The sequence below is a fragment of the Stomoxys calcitrans genome, chromosome 2 (genome assembly GCF_963082655.1).
Source record: "Stomoxys calcitrans chromosome 2, idStoCalc2.1, whole genome shotgun sequence".
In the NCBI taxonomy this organism is placed as follows: domain Eukaryota; kingdom Metazoa; phylum Arthropoda; class Insecta; order Diptera; family Muscidae; genus Stomoxys; species Stomoxys calcitrans.
Genome location: NC_081553.1, coordinates 237,861,325 through 237,881,391, shown reverse-complemented (window position 1 = coordinate 237,881,391; position 20,067 = coordinate 237,861,325). Strand labels below are relative to the sequence as shown.

The following is a 20,067-nucleotide window of genomic DNA, read 5'->3' as shown; positions in this document are numbered from 1 at the left end:
CTACACGACTTTTATACCCACCACCATAGGATAGGGGGTATATTCATTTAGTTATTCCGTTTGCAACACATCGAAATATCCATTTCCGACCGTCGTAAAATTCTAAGACGATTTAACGATGTCCGTGTGTCTGTCCGTCCGTCTGTTGTTATCACTCTACAGCCTTCAAAAATTGAGTTATTGAGATGAAATTTGGGACAGATGCGTCTTTTTAATGCACGCTGGTTAAGTTCTTGAACGGGCCAAATCGGACCATATTTGGATATAGCTGCGATAGACCGATTTTTTGATAAAGGGTGTGAAGCGAATAAAAGCTTTATATCCAATTTCGCTGAAATTTGAAACAGTGAGTAGTTTTAGGCCTCCCGACATCTGACCCAAATATGGTCCATATCGGACTATATTTATATATAGCTGCCATATATACCGATCTGCCGATAAAGGGTCTGAAACCCACAAAAGCTTTATTTATTGCCCGATTTTGCTGAAATTTGAAACAGAGAGAGTTATCTTAAGTCTCCTGATATTTGACCTTAATATCGATCAAATCGGACCATATTTAGGTATAGCTGCCATATAGACCGATCTCCAGATAAAGGGTCTAAAGCCCATAACAGCTTTATTTTTTAACCGATTTCGCTGAAATTTTAAACATTGAGTAGTTTTACGCCTCCTAATATAGGACCCAAATGTGGTTCAAATCGGACTATATGTAGATATAGTTGCAGTATAGACCGATCTGCCGATAAAGGGTCTGAAGCCCATAAAAGCTCTATTTATTACCCGATTTCGCTGAAATTTGAAACAGTGGGTAGTCTTAGTTCTCCCGACATCCGTCTCAAATATGGTTCGGATCGGACTTTATTTAGACCGATATCCTGATAAAGGGTCTGAAGCCCATAAAAGCTCTTTTTATTACCCCATTTCGCTGAAATTTTAAACAGTGAATAGTTTTAGTTTTTTTGGCTGCCATATAGACCGATCTGCCGATAAACGGTCTGAAGCTCATAAAAGCTTTATTTAATACCCGAATTTGTTGAAATTTGAAATACAAAATTCAATAGTGACTTATTTTATTACCCCACTCAATATCCGTGTCGAGTTTGGGTGCATAAGCTATCCAATTTTCACCGGATTGTGCCGAAAGGGGGTTTTCATATATTCCCTAGGTAGGGGGTATCCAAAGTTCGGTCCGGCCGAACTTAATGCCTTTTTACTTGTTTAGCTTAGAGTAGCATTGCTCACTTTTTATATTCCAATAAAAGCCAACATCAAAGTAAGCTAATGCAGATTTTGAAAGCATGAGCAAACAAAAGCTGCAATGAATTCTAACACAAAGCGTAAAATTAAATCTTTGGCGTTCGTGGCAGTTGCTCCCTTCGCCGTAAGAGAAGAAACCAGCCCTTGTTCAATATCCGTTAATAAAACACATGGATCGTAGTTTTGTATTAAAATTTCATTTTTATTCGATTCGTTTCTCACGATTCTTGGCTCTATGTTATATGGTAATTGCTAGGTTTTTATCGTTTATCGTTATCTGTTTTGTTGTTTTTAGCGGTTTGGATTATTTTGGTATTTTGTCTGGGTGTGTTTGCCTATCTTGTGTGGTGATTGTTTGGAAGTGGATATGGAGTCGCTTTGGTTTTCTGTTTTTCGTAAATCGCTTTTCTCATCTTCGAATTACAGCAATGGCCAATGTTTTTGGTGAAAATGGCAAGTAAACTTCAATGCATTTCATTTATGTGCCATCAAAACGTCCGTCTTTCGAAGGTGAGAGTAGCCACTCAAAAACGTTCTGCTACGGTGATATGGATGCAAAAGTAAGGGGGGCAGTTGGAGGGTAGGGAGGGCAGGAAATCTTTATGGTATTTCGGGAGCTACAATATTTGTTTTATGGTTATGAGTTGATAAAAATATCTGACATGGTTTACTAGAGATATTGCACTTAGATATCTAGACATTGTCCATAAATTATTTTTGATTTATGAGTTCTATAACTTGATGATTGTTCAGATGCAACAGACACTTTTTTTTATTAAATTTTGTCAAAAATCTATAAAAATAAAAATCAACGAAACTGAAAGTTTGAGGTGGTGAGTTAACCCAAAAAGATGGTCCTGGAGTTATTCGACATGAAAGGCTTCTGCTTTCGTCTTTGCTTGAATAACTGACCACCCACATCGGCTTACTTTTATCTATGGTCTTTTGTTGGTTTGAGTGTGTGTGTGTGTGTGTGAGTGTGTGTCAGTGTCAAGGCGTATGATTCATGCCTACTTATCTAAATAATTATTATTAATCATTCTTGCTGTCTTTCATTCATTTGTTCATTCATTATTATTTATATGTAGGTAAGTCTATGTGTGTATGTTTCCTTCGCTTTTGGTTTGCATACACCGTCGTTAGTTATAGGATTCACTGAGTGTGCTCATTTAAAGTGTGTGTGGGTTGGGGAGGGGATGTGGGGTGGGGTGGGAGAGAAGTAGTGGGTCGTGATAAGCCTGGAGAACAGGAAATGGTCTTTAAAGGCAATTTGGTCAATTGGAAATGTGGGGGTGGTGGATGCGGAGCGGGAGCAGGGGGATTCTAAGTAAAAAAGTTTTCGTATGACTAGAATAATGCTATAAGTAAGTACTTTGTTGTTTTTTGTAGATGTGTAGGTGTGTTCGCCATCAAAGGACTCATGCTATTTTACAATGGTTTACAACCTAAGTAGAGTTTCTGTAGTTCAGGAATAGTTAGCATCACTCGGCAGAGTTTCGTTTACATTTGGTATTGCATTGTGATTTGTACATTAAGTAGAGTAGTATAGTAGTAGTGATAGTGATAGTAATAGTTGTAGTATTTGTTTGTTGTAGTTGAATATGAGACGAATACGTTTATGCGTTTGGGGGTATGCGGCTGGCTAGTTACGCTAGTGCCGATTGCTAGGTTATTTTGTCAAATAAGAGATATTATTAAGTAGTTAACAGTCTTTAGGAAGCCTTACATTACAATTTGAAAACGTGATTATTACTCGCTGCCGCGAGTGAGACAATTTGATATGTTGCCACTGGGGATTAACACAGTACTGGGCGCAAACACACAACACTTTGTCAACCATTCGAGTTGGTGAAGTGCGCAAAGGCGCCAAAATTAAAATTCTATAGCAGCTGTCAGCACAGCCCTTGGCATGTGGATAGCTAGAATTTGTATGCTGAAATTAGTATGCGCCCAAAAGTATGCTTTGCTTTTTTTTTTTCTTTTACTCTCGGCTGCTGTAGTTGACAGAGGCATGTAAGCGACAGTGTATATCTCGACTAGTTTATAGATGGCAGAGCCACTTAGTAGCGTAGCCACCCACAATGGTGTCTGGCTGTCTGCTAGGTAGGAAGGTTTTTACTCTCTCTCTCTCTCTTTCTCTGTTTTTTGCTTCGTCTAAGAAATGAAAGAAAAACCAAAATAAAAGTTTTAATGTTTCCATTCAAAAATGAATTTGCATCATTTTAGTGTATTTTTTATTTCTCTTTTGATTCTTCGTCTCCTGTTTTGTTTTGTATGTTTTTTTTTTCTCAGTTTTGCAATAAATACTCTTCATTTTCTTTCATCGTTCAGTTCAGTTCCATCGGCCTTATAAACTAAAATAACAACTTAGGAGAGAGGTCGACTACACGCTAGAGTGTTTGTGTGTGTTTGGGAGATAGTAATAATAAGTACATATACATACATACATACATACAAATAATTATTATTAATATAATAATAAAAATGGTAATGTTCACAAAAATAGGACTAACTAGATAATCACCAGCCAGCTCATGTTGCGATGGGGGCCGGAGGCTTGCGAGCTGCTCCCCCTTGGGCCGGGTGGCGCAGGGAGGGGACCAATCGACTTATCTGGACCCGGGCAACGTGAGCGGTATAGGTAGGAAACAAACAAAAGTAAAACTAGACTTCAGTATTTTATAGTACATTAACAATCACAATCGGTTGGTCGGAGAAGAGTTCAGTCTGCGCTACTCTCTCGACGGGAGTGAGAACGCATGGACTGACTTTTGAAGCTTAGGACTAAAACAATAACAATGATAAAATAGATATTTTCTGTTTGTAGTTATTTGGACTAATGTGTTATTGCTTCATCGTTTATCGTCGCTGATCGATTCTTTGCTGTGATCCTGGCTGCTGTCCCGGCGACGAGGACGGGGACAAGGATTGATTTACAAGTAATAAGGTCGAAAGCTCGTTTCAATATTTACAAATGGGGGAATAATAATTTTTGGGGTGTTGCCACCGCCTGGTACTATTTACATATGGGTCAATAGCTTACTTAGAGGATTTAGTGATACGTAGGATTCTTTCTGAGAGGAAGATAACTTATGGTCTAAATTTGACTATGTATTTGTATTTGGAGTCTACTGAGTGTGGTTAGTTCAACTGGCGGCCACATTTTCGAAATGTTACAGCACCACCAACGTGGGATCGAGGGCAGCAAATCCTCACGCCTGCAGAAGTTCGTTGTTGTTCGTCGTCGCCTGTGTGGCGCCACTCGAAGTAGAAGAGGTGTTCTCCAGCGTGGAGGTGATGGTGGATGAGGCGCTGTTGTTGTTCGGACTAGAGGCCTCTGTAGCGGTTGGAGCTGTTGTTGTGTGCTGAGACGGGTGGTGCTGGTGCTGATGCTGCTGCTGCGGCAACAGGCTCATCACAGTCGAATTGTGGGCGTTGTTGTTGTTGTTGTTGTTCGATTTTCGCTTGTGCCACGAAAAACTCAGGGCACTGGCCAATTTACTTGGTGGCTTCTGCGTGGGGGCTGGGGGTGCTGGGGGCACGGGCATTGCAACATCGTAGTCATGGCGACCAATGGAGGATGCCGGCGTGTGATGACTATATCCCGAATCGGAACCAAAGCTTGAGTCTCCATGGCCATAGAGAGGCGTTGAGTTTTGGTAGGTTTGTGAGGCGGGGTGATGGTGTCGGTAGGAGGAGGACATGCTGCCCGAACTGTATTCGGGCATTATGTAGGCAGGATAGGGGGCAATGGGTTGTTGAAGGCGGCCATTGGGGGCATTGCAGGACTCATAGTGATAGTTCTGGTGATACACGGGCTCCGTGTAACCATACGCGGGTTCCAGTGTTTCCATGGGTACCGCCACACGACCTCTTCGCCTATCCATGGATCGGGGATTCGTTCGGGTTCTCATGGTGTTGGCCAGGAAACCATTGGGCGCATTTGAAGCGTAATAGTGCTGGGGATATCTGCCGCTATTTGGATACTGAATGCGTTCACGATATATGGTGGCTACAGCGGGGGGCGCTGCACAAGTCTTTAGTTGGGCATTGATGCGGTTCCTTCGCTCCACTTCACTCTCAATGGTATTGTAGAAATGGGGTGCCATATGAGGAGCCACATTTCGGTTGTTGTTGTTGTTATGCCGATGCATGTTGTGCAGGCTGTGGTGATAGCTCTGCGGCTGGGAATGCATGGGGTGTTGGTATCCCAAGGCCATGAGATTACTGCTATTGTCGTACATCTGCTGCAAGGGCGCCAGGTCAGCTACTTCTGCAGTAGAGGCGGAGGTGTTCAAGTCATCAGCTGCTGTGTTGCGCCTCTCATTTTTCGAGCGGGCTCCACCCGCCGATGATCTGCGACCTGTTGTATGCCGCAGCATGGCTGAGATTGAAACGGAGGGCCCACTTCGTGTTGATAGAGAGTTGACGTTTGTGTTGTTGTTGTGGCTGTTGGAGGATGTGGACGACGCTGCCGTCGCGGTGGAAGCATCTTGTGCTGATGAATCCGAGGACATGACGCTGTTCCTTTCCGGCATGCTGGCCGCGGCCGTTGATGTTGTTGGCAGCACATTGCCCTCTGTATTATTGGATCGTTCGCCAAGCGCTGCTATTCCTGGGGCGCTAGTCGATTCAGGAATTGTGGGTTTGTTGAAGGAACGCTCTCCTGGCAGTGAGAGCTCGTCCTCAGCAAAATCGTCATCGGAATGTAGGGGGGGTTCGCTCTCACCATCTGAGTCACGATTGGGCCCCAACTCCTCGTACACATTGTCATTGGAACGATAGGGATCTGGACCCGGTGAGTTGGTCACCAAGAATGGGGGAGACCTTGTCATTGGAAAACCACTGGGGTAGTGGATACTCTTGGTGTGCAACATCTGCAAAGAAAAGGAGAAAAAAAAACATTGATAAACCGAATGAATTTAAATGCTGCTGCCACTGGCAGGAGGAGTTAAGCTCCAGATATCCTTCGTTATCCATGCGTTAACACAAGAAACCTGATATTTTCCCTCGGCTCGTTTGCAAGTTAAATCCTCAGCCATAACAATTGGCGCAATGGCTCGTAAAAAGGATCATGACACCACATTTACGAGTTTATGCCTAGAACGTGTACGTGTAGCGAAAACAAAGTGGAAATGGAACAATGGACTCATGGAAGGAAACTTAACACGCAGATAATAGTCACGACAATTATGAACAGTGCTGTGGAGATGCTGAAGCTGATGGACGATGTGACATTCAGCACAAAATTGGGCCAGACAAAAAGCTTTGCCGGAAATACGAATGTCAACACACAATAATAATATCAGCACTCCTTTTTTGCTTTTCGTTCGAATGAGCCAAACAAAGGCAGGATGTGAGTGAGGCAAGCAGAAGCTGAAACTGTACACCTCTGAGACAGTATTATCTTGCATTCATAGTGGAAACGAGATGAGGAGAAACAATCACACGCACAACGCAAAGGATGTGTGCCTAAGCCAGGAACAATGGCATGAGTGGCAGACAATCTAATGAATTTGACATTTATTTTGACATTTGAATGTCGTCGCAATGGAGTGTGCAGTGAAACGCTTACCTCAATGTTATGATGGTGTCGCATCACCAGAGGTCTATGGTGACCCAAGTGAGCATCTGGATCTTCATAGGTAACCGAATGGCCGGCAGTGAGGGCAGTCAGAGTTCCAGTTATGTGCGGTCCTCGGTTTGGTGTTTTGCAAGGCAGCAGGTTCTGGACTTTCCGTTTGTTTCTGCAAATAAAGGAGACAATACAAATAATTAATGAGTGGCCATTTGATGATGTCTTGGCGAATTAGAAAATCAGCTTTTGCCCAAAATGTGGTAGCAGTCGAGGCCACCAAGTACTGCACGACAAAAGTTCAATATTTGCTGCTCGCCTTGTTCAACAATGTGGCCTCGTCTTGTAATCATTGAGTAAATAAAACGATTTGCATTTATTCATGAACAACAGCGACAAACTCTTTTGTACATTTAAATTAGAGCTGTTATCTTCCAACTCTGGCACCCGACTCCTACACCATAAGATGCCCCAAAAGTATGCCAGTTTTATTTTAAAAACCTAAAAGTATGCTTTGCAAACAAACAATTTAAATAAACACATGTTGCTGTGTCAAGCGAGCTGCCAAGAAGAAACTCGAAACTTGACTTTAGTCACATCGCAGCACAACGCACCGTACCGCACCGCACCGCACCGCACCGCTCCACTGGCAACACCATTGGCAAGGCTGCGTGAGTGACACAAATGTTTATGAAATATTAACTTGGAAAAATGTTAATGCGCTCTCGCCGTCGTCGTCGTCATACCCTACACAGACACATACAGGCAGACAGACAGCCAAACAAAGCGGCAGCATATGTTTGCATTACTCCTTCGTCCTTTGTTTGACATGCCTTTCCCTGGCTTATGGTCTTGGCTCCTCTTTGCTTTTGCGTTCCGCCGTTGCCATATTTTGCGACTCTTTATGGCGTTTGTACGTATGTGAATGTACGTGTGTGTGTGTGTCTATTATTATTAAAATTTAAATATGCCTTCCAAAGGCTGGCTATGGGACATGTGCAATGTGTGCTTCGGCAAATACAAAATCAAGGTTATAACGCTTAAGTCTATGACAAAAAGATAATCGCATCAAACGAATTCGCCATAAAACATGAGTTTGTTTGCAAACGACTGAAGCGGTGGGGCAGAGGCTGACTGACTGCCGACTGACTGAAACCCTTCTAATGGCACGCGAAAGGCTTGAACTCCATTTTGGCAGATGATGAACGCGCAGACAGCTATCGATTGACAACACCCAGGGGTAGTATAAAAAATGCCAAATGTCTTTTCGTTTTCTATAAATTTATCAATAAATTACAGTTGTGCAGAGAGACAGACGAATGCACGAACGAATTTGGTGGTTTCGAATTACGTCCACTACATGACTTTAAGCCATTTGTATTATTAATAACCTGGTTAACATGTCTTTTTATGGCACTTTAACAATACCACCAATTTAGAAATAGCCAAGCACCATAGAAGCGGATGAGCTGTATCCGCCTCTCAAGCACTAGCTTAGGTGGCCCGTCCGTCCGTCCGTCAATCTGCCTGTCTGTCCGTCTGCATTGGCATAGAGAGGTGGGCATTGTTGACAACTATGTTCCAAGTCATCAGGGCAGACGCTGGCCTAGCATTGACTTTAAGCACTGACCACGCTGCCCTTTAAGAGCATAATCTTGCGAACGGCTGCTCATTAGCATAAGTTGCAATGCAACTTAAACCTCAAATCTGGGATCAGCGGGTATTATGCCATGCATGCCAGCCAGCCAGCCAGCTAGTCGGCCAGCGTTCGTGATATTAATTTTGGGTTTATGCTAATTACACGCTTAAATGAAAGGAAACTGTAAATTATCGAATCTTTCGTAGTCGATAGACAATAAATTGACACGCAGGTTGGCCAAACCGAAATGTTTGCTTCATCCAAAGTCACACGGCCTGAGTTGCATGGCCGGCCTCAAATTTATCTCTCCACAGAGACAATTCGAGTGCAGTTGCTGAAGTCACTTTGTTGGTAGCGAGAACGACACTTGGAAAATTAATAATCTTGGCAACATTATGAATAAATAAAATCAATTCCAATTCCGTTTGGGGAAAACTCCGGCAAGTGGTCTCAGAATTTGCTCCTTCTCCATCAGACATCTTCCTGGCTGGATGGATGCTGTTGTGGCAAAAAATGTTTTTTGACACACCAAAGGAGAGACGGAAGCTTAAAGGTTTTGTTGTTTTCTCTTATCCACTTTATGTTCTTGTTTTCTTTTTTCGTTGCTATGTCCTCTTCTTAGAAAACAGCCAGCATATATTCAAGCGGATGCACACACACACACAAGCACACACTTGAACTGATACACATAGCCCCATAGCAAGGGCCAGTGGAAAGGGAGGCATAAGACCATTATCGTTTATAAGTCTATATAAACAACACAGCAACAACAATAACAACAACACCAGTAAGGGGGAACGGCAATAACAAGATGAGAAAAACTTCAACTCATAAATAAAATTAAATGTTATTTTATTTATATGGTCTTATGTTAACAAGACATCTAAAAATGAATATGGCCTTAAGGTTGTGTATTTTGCGTGTAAAAGAAATATTACTATCATTTGCTTGGTTGTAGCAAACAAACACAAAGAGAAACACACACACACACACACACCTACACACCCATGCATAGCTGGCATGGCCACAGACGAACAGATGAACGACGGACGGAAGGACAAAGCATGATTTGAAGATGCCCTATTACTGTAGTCCAACACTGTACGGCAATTTTGTGTCAGGACCAAATAGTCTCCCCCAACCCGCCATTATCGTCATCATCAGAGGTTCCCCCCTTCTCGCCGTTATGCTGCGGATCCTGCATGTTGACGCTTTAATTGTTCAAATAATTTTACAAGTGTTGGGAGCCCATGTCACACATTAAATAAAGTTTCCATAGCATTTGCGCTGAAATGCAAAAAGTGTTAATTCGACCAACAATCAACACCAACTGTTTAAATTCACACTCACACACCTTTGGCCAAAACAAATGTGAACCAGGCAAACACCAGTAACACCCACCGGCGACAAAGCTATTCGTCCCTCTATTAGCCTTAGCCAGCCAGGGAAATGCATCTGGGCAAACAACTGAAAGTGTGTCGTCGCCAACACCATTATTGGCGTTTTTCGAAATTGGCGACTTCTGGCTCATGCCGCATGATCAGCAAGCATGTCGGGCATGGGTAAATAAAGATGGAGCATATATCTACTAGCGGAGAGGTGGCGGGGTTCAGGGTCTTTGTTTGAACGCCTGCAAGTAGGCCACATTGATTGTACGAAATTGTTATTATTTTATGAGTGCCCTAATTGTATGTGGCTCTGAGTGTGTGTGTGTGTGTGTGTGTACTATGTGCTTACGAGGGACCTATGCAAACACAGATACCCTGTTTGCCCAGTGTGCGTGCAAATAAATGTCGAATTGAAGCAAACAATTAATTCGGCACGGACCTTAAATGCATGCTGCCTTACATGATTGGAGTCATGCATTTAAATACCCATATGCAACACCACTTCGTCTCAGCTCGGATCCCAGTGCGAGACCTTTGGCAGCTGTGTACAACATTTAAATTTATAGTTGAAACTGCAGGGTGGCAGCGAAAACCAATACAAAATAAATAGCTAAGCGACAACTCTTTCCATTCGATAGCTTCGACATTTTTCTTTTCTTAACTATCGATAGTGTCGACAAGTTTGTTAAATATTTTATAAAATATGCATATTTTCAAAGGAAACGCGTGTGAAAACTCGTAACGCACTTGGATACTTTCGATGAAGCTTATATTAAAAGCGCCTTACAATAGTTTGGTCTGAGAACTCTAAACCCTTTATGGGCTTTGCCCTACTGACCTTAATTGGAATTTCCCACACCTAAGACCACGGTCCAGAAACTGTTCCGAAGTGTTATTAGCTAAGTTTACATGACTTTTATTTTCTAGTAAAAAACTAACGTCTGACCTACCAATTATGGAATTGTTGTTTAATGCAATAATTTTTATCAAAAAAGGGGTAAATTTCAACAAAAAGTTTAATTTTACCGACAGTATCGATGGTGTTAAAAACTATTGATATTGAAGTAAACATTAAACTATCGATACCATCGAGAGTGTCATCGATAATTTGGCAGCTCTACAAATCGTTTATATAGGCGGGCCATTTATGAAATCATATTGGTTTAGAACAATATGCAAGATTTCAGCAGAATTGGATAAGAATTGCGGCCTTCAGTGCTCAAGAAATGAAATCGGAAGATCGGTTAATATGGCAGGTTTATCAGTAATTGGCATTGCGAAATTCGAGACAAAAACGGATAAGAACGGTGCCATCCAGGACAAGATAGTCGGAATATTGGTTAAATTCCGACTTGATGGCATACACAGACCAATCTTCCGACTGAATTTCCTATAACCGTTATCTATCCGTCTGTTGCAATCACTCCACAGTCTTAAAAAATTGAGATATTGAGCTGAAATTTGGCACAGATACGTCTTTTCGATACACGCTGGTTGAGTTCTTGAACGGACCAAGGACATAGCTGCTATATAGACCGATCTGCCGATAAAAGGTCTAATGCCCATAAATGCTCTATTTTTTATCCGATTTCACTGAAATTTGAAACACCAAATGTGGTTCAGATCGGGCTGTATTTAGATATAACTGTTATATAGACCGATATGCCGATTAAGGGTCTGAAGCTCATAAAAGCTTTATTTATTACTCGAATTTCGAATTTCGGTGCATAAGCTATCCAATTGTCCCCGGATTGAGACGAAATGGGGTTTTCATATATACCCGAGTTGGTGGGTATGCAAAGATCGGCCCGGCCGAACTTAATGCCTTTTTTCTAGTTTTCTGTTGTTGTTGGTGCACATGTTTGTTATCCATGTTCTTATAAACACGTGTGCATTTCAAATGTGAGGGCAGCGATATTTTGCCATTGCGTTGGGAAACAGTGTAATGTGGCCAAAAAGGTGTGTTTGAATAAAGGTTCGGGTGTATTTTATCAAAAATCACAATCGCATACTTACTTCCACACAAACAGCGATGAGATCAAAACGACCAAAACTAAGAGCAGGGAGAATACCGCAATCATTGCGGATGTCTGCAGTGACTGGCTGCTATAGAGACTAGCATCGAGGATCTGTAATATGGCAAACAAAAGAAAAGAAATGAGAAATTAGAATTTTCGATAAAATTTTACATTTTACGTGCCTCTTGGCATTCATAGCAAATTTTCTAAAGTTTATGGCTAGTTTCTATGTCATGATCGTTTACTGAGAGGAAATGACCTTCCCGCGCACACGCAGACTCATGACTATGGGTGTTGGAAAAGCATAATCATCATCGTTGTCGTCATGTGTGATGGAGCAATCATCAGGTCACCAGGGAGAAGACATAAATTTTCTATGGAAATGTCGAATGAACGATTTTGCCTTCAACCCCTTCCACCCTTCCACCCTTTTGCATAGTTTAATCCATATGACAGTCTAAACAGCTAAACACTTGGAAATTTGAGTTGGTGTTTTAAAAACAAACATGTATAAATGATTTAGAAAGAATTATTAATTTCTTAATACTTAATAAAATTGATTTATTTTGGTTTGTCCCCTGACTTGGGGAATTTCATTGGGCAAATACGAGTGACACAAATTTTTGGGGCACTCTTATCGCAAAGCGTACTGACGGTACAGTGGGCTGTTCAAGAGCAGATCACGAACTAGCCCCCCACTACTCGCTGTCAGCGATCCCCAACCACAATATGGGTGGAGAGGGGGAGAGAGGTAATTAATCATTTCCCTGGTGCGAGTTCACAAACAAAAACAAAAAAAAAACAAGAAATATTTAATTTATTTATGGGGACACATTGCACCAAACAAACAAACAACTAAACCGCCCAATTCATGTCTTGCCCATTCTATACAGGCGAGGACAGACCAGCAAAGAGAAGGAAGGCATTCATGCACTCTTAACCCGATAACAATTAATCGATCATATTCCGGGAGTGAAACTATCACGCCAGCTCTCTTATCAGGCAGCGGCAATTGGTGACAAAGGTTTGGTTTGGTTTTCAAACAGTGGCTACCGATTTGATGAGCATGAGTCTGGCAAACAAGGTCTATAGACCAGTCTTATCTATGGGCCAAGGCAAATATTTAGCCAGTACCGTGCAGTGTAATGCAAGGAGCGATTAAACGATTGCGTCTCCATGCGTTAAGCCCTTTACATTGAAGAAAGTGGAAAACAACCTCGATTCGTTTGTCAATAAACACAAAAGTTTTTCCCGTTTTTTTTGTTTAACTTTTGATTTTATCACTTGACAAGCACATGTCCCCTGCACCATTCGGGGCATTGGTGGGCTGACTGACTGGCTGGCTGAGTGGCTACCGTTGCGGGATTAGAAATTACGGTCACTTTTAACACTGTTCGACGACGTTATCTAAGCTTCAAATCTAGCCCGGGAACGGGTAGGTCTATGTAACTGTCTTCATGAGGCAATAAATCAAAAGTCCATGGTGGGCAAAGACTCGCCTGGGCAAAGTTTCGTTAAAGTGCTGCCTTAAATTGCTAAACTTTATTACGGGGCTTTTTTAATGTCGCCCATAAATGGGGAATGGTGTTTGACTCTTTTTCTGCCGTTTTTCCCCCTTCTTGCTTTGTTGCTTCTCACTGTCACTGGGGGGATGGGGTCGGAGAAGAGCCTCATATTTTTCTTGCTGTGCTTTATCCTAGAAATTACTGCTCTTGGTGGGGGCTGGGAGGCGTAAGGGAGAGGTGCCAAAGGATTGTTGCGCCCCCCCCCCCCCCTGCCTTCTGTGTGCCCCCATCGAGAGGAGAGTAAAACCGCCAAGAACATCCGTTTGCATTTTTTAAAGCAATTGTGTCCTAAAGGAAGTGCGGACGGAAATATTTTCATGTAGCAAACACAAACATCTCATGCTCCTCCACGGCAGACCAAGTATTGTGACCTTAATCCCTTCCATGATGGTCCCTGGGAATGGGAGGTATTAAAAATTAAAGATACTTTAAATCTACTCAAACGTTGTTCTTTCCACAAAGTTGAGAATTTGTGCAAGGAGCTGCTGCTAGAACAAGGATAATAGGTTTCTCATTCGCAATGTAGGAGCATGTATTTATGTTTGCTTGAGTGTGTGCGTACTTCTCTGATATTTCTATGAGGCACATTTCACTTATTGCAGTTTATGCTTTGCTCTAAGATGGCAGACGATGGCTAGGCGAAGAGTCGCAGGATTGTAGTCTTCTGCTATGTGCAGACGTGTGGGCAAAATGTATCTGTCGTGTGGAAAATATCAAAGACACGATAAATACAATGTGGGCTGTTCAATACAAATCGACAGGAGGAATATTTGCGAGTTCTCCATTACATGGGAAAGGGCAATGGCAATGGCAACGACAAATAAAGCCCTAGAAGTAAGAATTATTGCAAATTATCAAATTGGGATTGAAAAGAAGCTTATTTTGAAGCGGAAATCCCCTGGGACTCAGCTAGGCTATGGAGTGCTTGGATTGGCTGTTTTTGCGAAAAGCGATTGGTGGGGATATTTGCATCCCTGCAGGCAAGATACAAATCAAAAATAAATATTAACAAATGATTTTCAATAGCTTGATTGTTTGCCACCTTTGTGGTAGTGGCTGTCTGTGTGTGTGTGTGTGTGTGTGTGGGCTAAACTTGGTGCAAGTATTGCGATTGATAACTTCACAAAGTATGGAAATGTTTTCTTGGGAATCTTTTTCTTTGGGTTTTCTCCACCCAGTCCCAAATAAACACTGTGGCCAGGGGCTAGGCTAAATTTGGGGTACTATGTTTCAAAAGGGATTCTAGGCCATCTGCTGTCATGGACTTTTGTCTTGTCTGTCGCTGGGCCAAAGAAATGATTTTTGCCAAACTTTTTGACAACTCAACTCCGAGATTTATTAACGCTGTGTACGGTGCTCCGAAGAAAATTGTCTTGACAAATATTAGTTAATATGACAGCTGTCACACTTCCAATGAAACGAACACAACCAATAGCCCAAGATTTATGGAGAAAATAAAAAAACAAAAACTCTGGGCCCTTTAGTTGGCTAAAAAAAGCCGGAAAGAAACTTAACAGATGCGCCAGTGATTACCCGCATGATAGTTGACACTAAATATTGTTGTGATTGGCAATAAAGATTCGTTCATTTGCTCATTCATTAACTTTCTGTTTTTTTTTTTTAATTTTGTAGATTTCGATCATTAACTCACCGGTATGGCTTCGCACATATCATTGTCCCAGGCTTGTTGGGCCCTGAGAGCCATCTCTTCCTCATTGCAGCTGGAGGAGGCCTCGTAAACACTCATCGATGGCGGTCTTGGCGGAGGAGGTACCATGAACTTGGGTGGCGGGCCCAGGGCCCCACCACACTCACTGCACTCTATGATGTCGTCAAACATCTTCCACATTTGTACGATTTTCCGGGCAGAGAATGCTTCTCGGACCACAATTCAAAGGTGAGTGGCCGTAAGACAAAAATTAAAGAAAGATATGACCAAACCAAAAAGCTGTAAGGAATTTTCTTCAATGGCTTGTCATATTTTGCACATTTTTTGTTGCTTGTGTGTCCAGTCTGCAAAGAAAGAAAGAAAGGAAAAGGAATTTAATTAGTTCAGGCATTCGGCTACGCAATGGGAGTACAGATGTTTCTGGTCTGGCTATTGTTCTTGAAAGGCGAAGAAGAAGAAGAAGCAGAAGTTCATTCAGGCACTGCCATTGTCCATTGATCTCCGGCAGGAGAATTGAGACACATATGATTACTATTCGTGACACGTTTAAAGAGAAAATCCCTAACATATGCTAATTATAAAACTGGTCTAGACTCAAGCGCCACAGAGAGATCTATCTATCTGCTCGTGCCAAGGTAAAAGCGAACCACCCTTAATGCAATCAACCAACCCTTCGCCCTTGGCCGTAGAGTCTGTGGGGGTTGTTGTCCATATGGCCGCATACGAGTAGTCCCAGGATATTGCCTTTTGCCCATTTTTTTTTTTTTTTTGTTATTTATTGCATTTGTGAGTTTCTCATAAATGTTGGTTACTTAATCAATTGACATCGTTTACTACCACACCACACGTTCGATGTTCGTTTTTTGTTGTTGTTGTTGCTACTTTCAAAAAACAACAACAGATGGTTTGATTGGAGATCCCAAGTAAGCGGAAAAAAACAAACCCAACACCTACCCCTTCTTTTGAGGCTGCATTGGCGTTTAACTTTTAGTGGCTTTCATCCTGGGAAGCAAATACTCGCAGTGCTGCTGTCGTTGCCCCATTGCGGGTGATATCCTACAACACCAACACCAACAGCAACACATTGTTGTACAAATCATACGATTTGTGCACTGACTGACTGACATCTCGAGATTAAGAAATGATATTTTGTAATCATCTCCAAAAGATACACACAAACAACGGCAAACAGTGGTTGTTATAGCACAGCATCCCAGGCCGACCCAGCCCATTCACGTAAATGGAAATATGGACGTGTTTTCGGTTCGTTGGTATCTCCGCTTTGCCTTTCTTTGCTCCATGCGAAACAAGACGAAATAAACACATTTTTGTTATAAACAAATCAAAATTCATGTGTGTTGGTGTTGGTGGCTGGCACACACAGGCAAAGATTTCAAAGCCTATGCCCCAAACCGAAACACTACCCAGACCTCATACAAATCGATTTGTTTCCAGATTAAGTCATGATGATGAGCACATTATGTGACTTTAAGCTCCCTTAGGCCTTAGGATACTCCAAAGCCACTCACACTCGCAAGCAGCAAATCCACCCAAGGGATGGCATGACCGACCCCAAAAAGCGACTCCGCCAAACAGGAATGAGGAGCCAAGATAGAAAGAAATACCCAAACAGCAGACAATGAATGATACACTGCCGACTGGCGGCCCCAGAATTAATCAATTCCAAAGGTATGGCGAACAGGCAGGCAGGCAGGCAGGCTGGCAGACGGGAGTAAGGCAGATATCAAGATGCTAAGAAGCCGACTTCGCTGGGAGCTGAATGGCAGAAATGGCAGATAAAGAAATGAAAGAGAACCAATTAAGTAATTGCCAAAGCTATTGAAGAAAATCTCCTCTTCAACTTAAAGACCTCCTCCTAACAACGATGACATTGGCCTTTTTGGGCAATTTATTCTTCAAGTGCAATCAAGACATCTGCCTCAGGACTGCATCTGCCTGCAATGCGCTTACATTTCTCCCAACTCCCAAACTTCGGGGAAGGTAATAAATTTTCCAATTTTAACCAAAGTGGTTTCACTTTCCTTCTTCCAATTCTCTAATTGTCCCCTATCAAAGCAGGCAGTAAAACACCCCTTCGGAAAGAGGACATGTAATGACATGGAAATGCTCACTATTCACCAATTGATAAATGGCCTCCGGGGGAAGAGCAACTCCAAAGTATTTCAAGCCAACCCTAAACGACAACGAAAATAAAACAAAACCTCCATAACCACATCTCAATTATGTTGTCTTGTTGTTGTGTCCAAGTCATTCCTACCTGGGCCCTGGATGGCTTAATTGAAACGTTAAGTGAAACCATACCCCGGCCAACTCACGCACAAACAAAATAAAGTCTCATTGAGGCCGATTAAAAATGTGGACATTAGGGCTTTGGGACTGCAAGTCAATTTGGTGGGCAAATGCCAGGAGTCAGAATGTTGGAAAATTATGGCTTGGCCCAAAGCCAGAATTCAAGACTTTTCACATTGATTTCGCCGTTCCTTCTATGCAGGCGGCTAAAATCAATAATTCAGTTCGCTCCCCTACGAAAATTGCCTTTCGGGAGCTTTGGAACGGGAAATGCGTTTCGATTCCCAGGCTCTGCGACTGGCTGCCTGGTTGGGTGGGTTGGCTGGCGGGCTGGCTGTTCAATTCAATTTTAATAAAGTCATAATTTTTATGTTTTTTATTCGAATTCTTTGTCATTCCGATGCGCACCAGCTCTGCATACTAATGCTCCTCTATATATTGCGGCTCCAAAGGAAATTATGTTTAGATGTGTTTTCGTAGATATGGAAAAGTATCTGTTACAGGCACGTCTCGTTATAACATAAACCTGTCTGTGTCGGTTGGGTGGTTTCTACCTGAGCAAGCCGCACAGCGAATGCCAGACCCCTTCCCCAGCACGGCTATGGTGGGAAATTCTCCTACCTACCTACCTACCTATGTACCTACACATGTAGCCTTCAGTTAACCAAGCGATAAACATGGATGTGTTCGCATGTATGTGAAGCTACGTACATTCAGTGGGAGTGGGAGTGGGGTGGGGAAACACAGCCATGCGAAAAACCATCAACTCCATCCGGAGCAAGGGTTTGAGCCCACTAAATCTCCAGCCTTTTCTTAGCAAATGGGCTTCCTGGTGGCAGCTGATATCTGCAGACATGGCACAACTGCATACTTGGATGAGGGAAGAAACGACTTGATAAAGTCGTTTCCTAAATTCCATTGAACACTGACAACAATCCAAGCGGAGTCGGACACTAAGGACACTAAAATTGTGTCACTCCAGTTTAGCACTTGTTGCGTGGGTCAACTGTGGGGTCCTAGCTCCTACATGCACAAAGTTTATGGTGAGGAGTCCTTCTTCCCAGCAAATTGAATTTGCTTTAACATTTTAATCTTCTTCGGGCCATTTTTGAAGGCAGCCGCTGTAAACGATGAGATAGAGCTCAGCAAACATTATCCTACTTGGAATACTAGGTGTGTCATTGCTTGACTAGAATTCCATTCATTCACTTGTCATAATTATTGTAAACATTCGCCAGACTGGGTTTTGTTTGCGGCGTAGCGAGCGAGTACACATGCAGCAACGGCGGTTTCTATTTGGGTTATATGCCAAATGTATTCGAATAATGGAGGAGATGTGGTAATTCTGGGCTAATATTTACTCGGGCAAACAGATATGCCAGATAAACGGTGCGGCGACGTTCGTTTGCTCAGCGTCCAAGTCAAATGTCTTAAGTGTGCCAGCCAGCCATCCAGCCAGTCATGGAGTGGAAAAGCTCAAGGCGGCCTCTGGAGATGTGGTGACGATGTGTGTTAAACAATGAACAACGGCGGACGCCCAGCTTCTTAGACGTAGCTGGAAATTGATTGCGTCGATTCGTTGGCAAGCTGAGTGCGAGCGATACTTACTTTAGATCGTGCGTCTGGATGGGCGTAAATCCTTGGTTACAATCTTCAATAGTGGGGTATAATCCAAAGAGTTGCGTTAATGTGGGCTGAGGCGATTTATTCAAAAGTTGTTTTGTTTGGGCTTAACTGAATCGCATGATTCTCTAATCTGATCACAACACATAAAACTTTTCGTATATCTTTTTGTTGTTAGGTTTTTCGTTTTCTTTTCGTATCTTTTCTTAAATTGAGACACTATTTTAATTTTGTTATCAATTTCTTGCACCTTTGGATAATTGAATTTTCTTTTGGTATCGAACAATCCGATTGTCGTCATTTGCTTGAATTTATACAATTTTGTTTGGTTTCATTTAGGTTTCACGTTGGGTGAGCTGCCGTTCAAAAGCGCAATATTTAACTTCAGGTTTTGCTAATATCTTAGAAAAGAATGCCAATGTTTCCCCTTTTGTTCTCAATACGTTGATGTAATACTCCGCCTGCCGTCAAAGTTATGGGAGCGTCTTCGACAAAATAGTTTGTCAGTTTTTATTCGATCAAAAGCTAATTCACCAGTTTCATCCCAATCTATTGAATTCTTTTTACACCGTTGCGATTTCGTTTAATTCTTAAAGTGCACTGCAACTTACGAACTCACGTTATAATTTCGTAATTCACGTTGTAACGTTGTTAATTTCTAAATTTCCCTTTCCGGAAAAAAAGGAGAAAAAAATCCACGCGTCAATACGTCTTCATCCGGCGACTTGCAGTCAGTAACTGTTTGATAAACGTTCACAAGGCGAGAGACATTCAAGCGACTGAAATTCATATTTGCTGCCTAGCTGAGAGCCGTACGTAAACGAATGTGCTACGTCCACTCGCAGTTTGAGAGTTTTCGTGGTGTGTGTGTATGTGTGTATGCATTAGACGTAAACAAAGGCGGAAAATATTCTCTGGCAGGCCCGTTCACAGGGCTGCATAGACATTGTTGGAGGGAGGCCTTCTTCTTTTATTCCCCTATACAGCCCCATCGGATATGTGGAAATGAATATCAGATTT

The 20,067-nt window shown here is 42.3% G+C and overlaps 2 protein-coding genes across 2 annotated transcripts in view; both read right to left on the bottom strand.

Moving 5' to 3' along the window:
* LOC106087812 (uncharacterized) overlaps positions 1 to 9,447 on the bottom strand; it is a 29,302-nt gene extending 19,855 nt beyond the window's left edge. The window contains exon 1 of the mRNA XM_013252986.2: positions 9,438 to 9,447. The gene's annotated coding sequence lies outside the window, so the exon portion shown is untranslated. The remainder of the gene's footprint in view (positions 1 to 9,437) is intronic.
* LOC106088049 (myb-like protein A) lies at positions 3,839 to 19,768 on the bottom strand. The gene is made up of 5 exons (XM_013253347.2): positions 19,033 to 19,768; positions 15,097 to 15,458; positions 11,879 to 11,991; positions 6,836 to 7,007; positions 3,839 to 6,137 (listed from the first exon to the last, which is right to left on the bottom strand). The coding sequence occupies exons 2-5, from the start codon at positions 15,292 to 15,294 to the stop codon at positions 4,473 to 4,475; spliced, it is 2,148 nt and encodes a 715-aa protein (XP_013108801.1). The 5' UTR covers positions 15,295 to 15,458; positions 19,033 to 19,768; the 3' UTR covers positions 3,839 to 4,472.
* Positions 19,769 to 20,067: the final 299 nt, after the last annotated feature.

Excerpts from the sequence above, each read along its gene's own strand:
- LOC106088049 (XM_013253347.2), bottom strand. The coding sequence starts at position 15,294 with ATGTGGAAGATGTTTGACGACATCATAGAGTGCAGTGAGTGTGGTGGG. Across the intron at positions 7,008-11,878 it reads TCATCGCTGTTTGTGTGGAA|AAACAAACGGAAAGTCCAGA; the intron begins GTAAGTATGCGA and ends CTTTATTTGCAG. Across the intron at positions 6,138-6,835 it reads GACACCATCATAACATTGAG|ATGTTGCACACCAAGAGTAT; the intron begins GTAAGCGTTTCA and ends TTTTCTTTGCAG.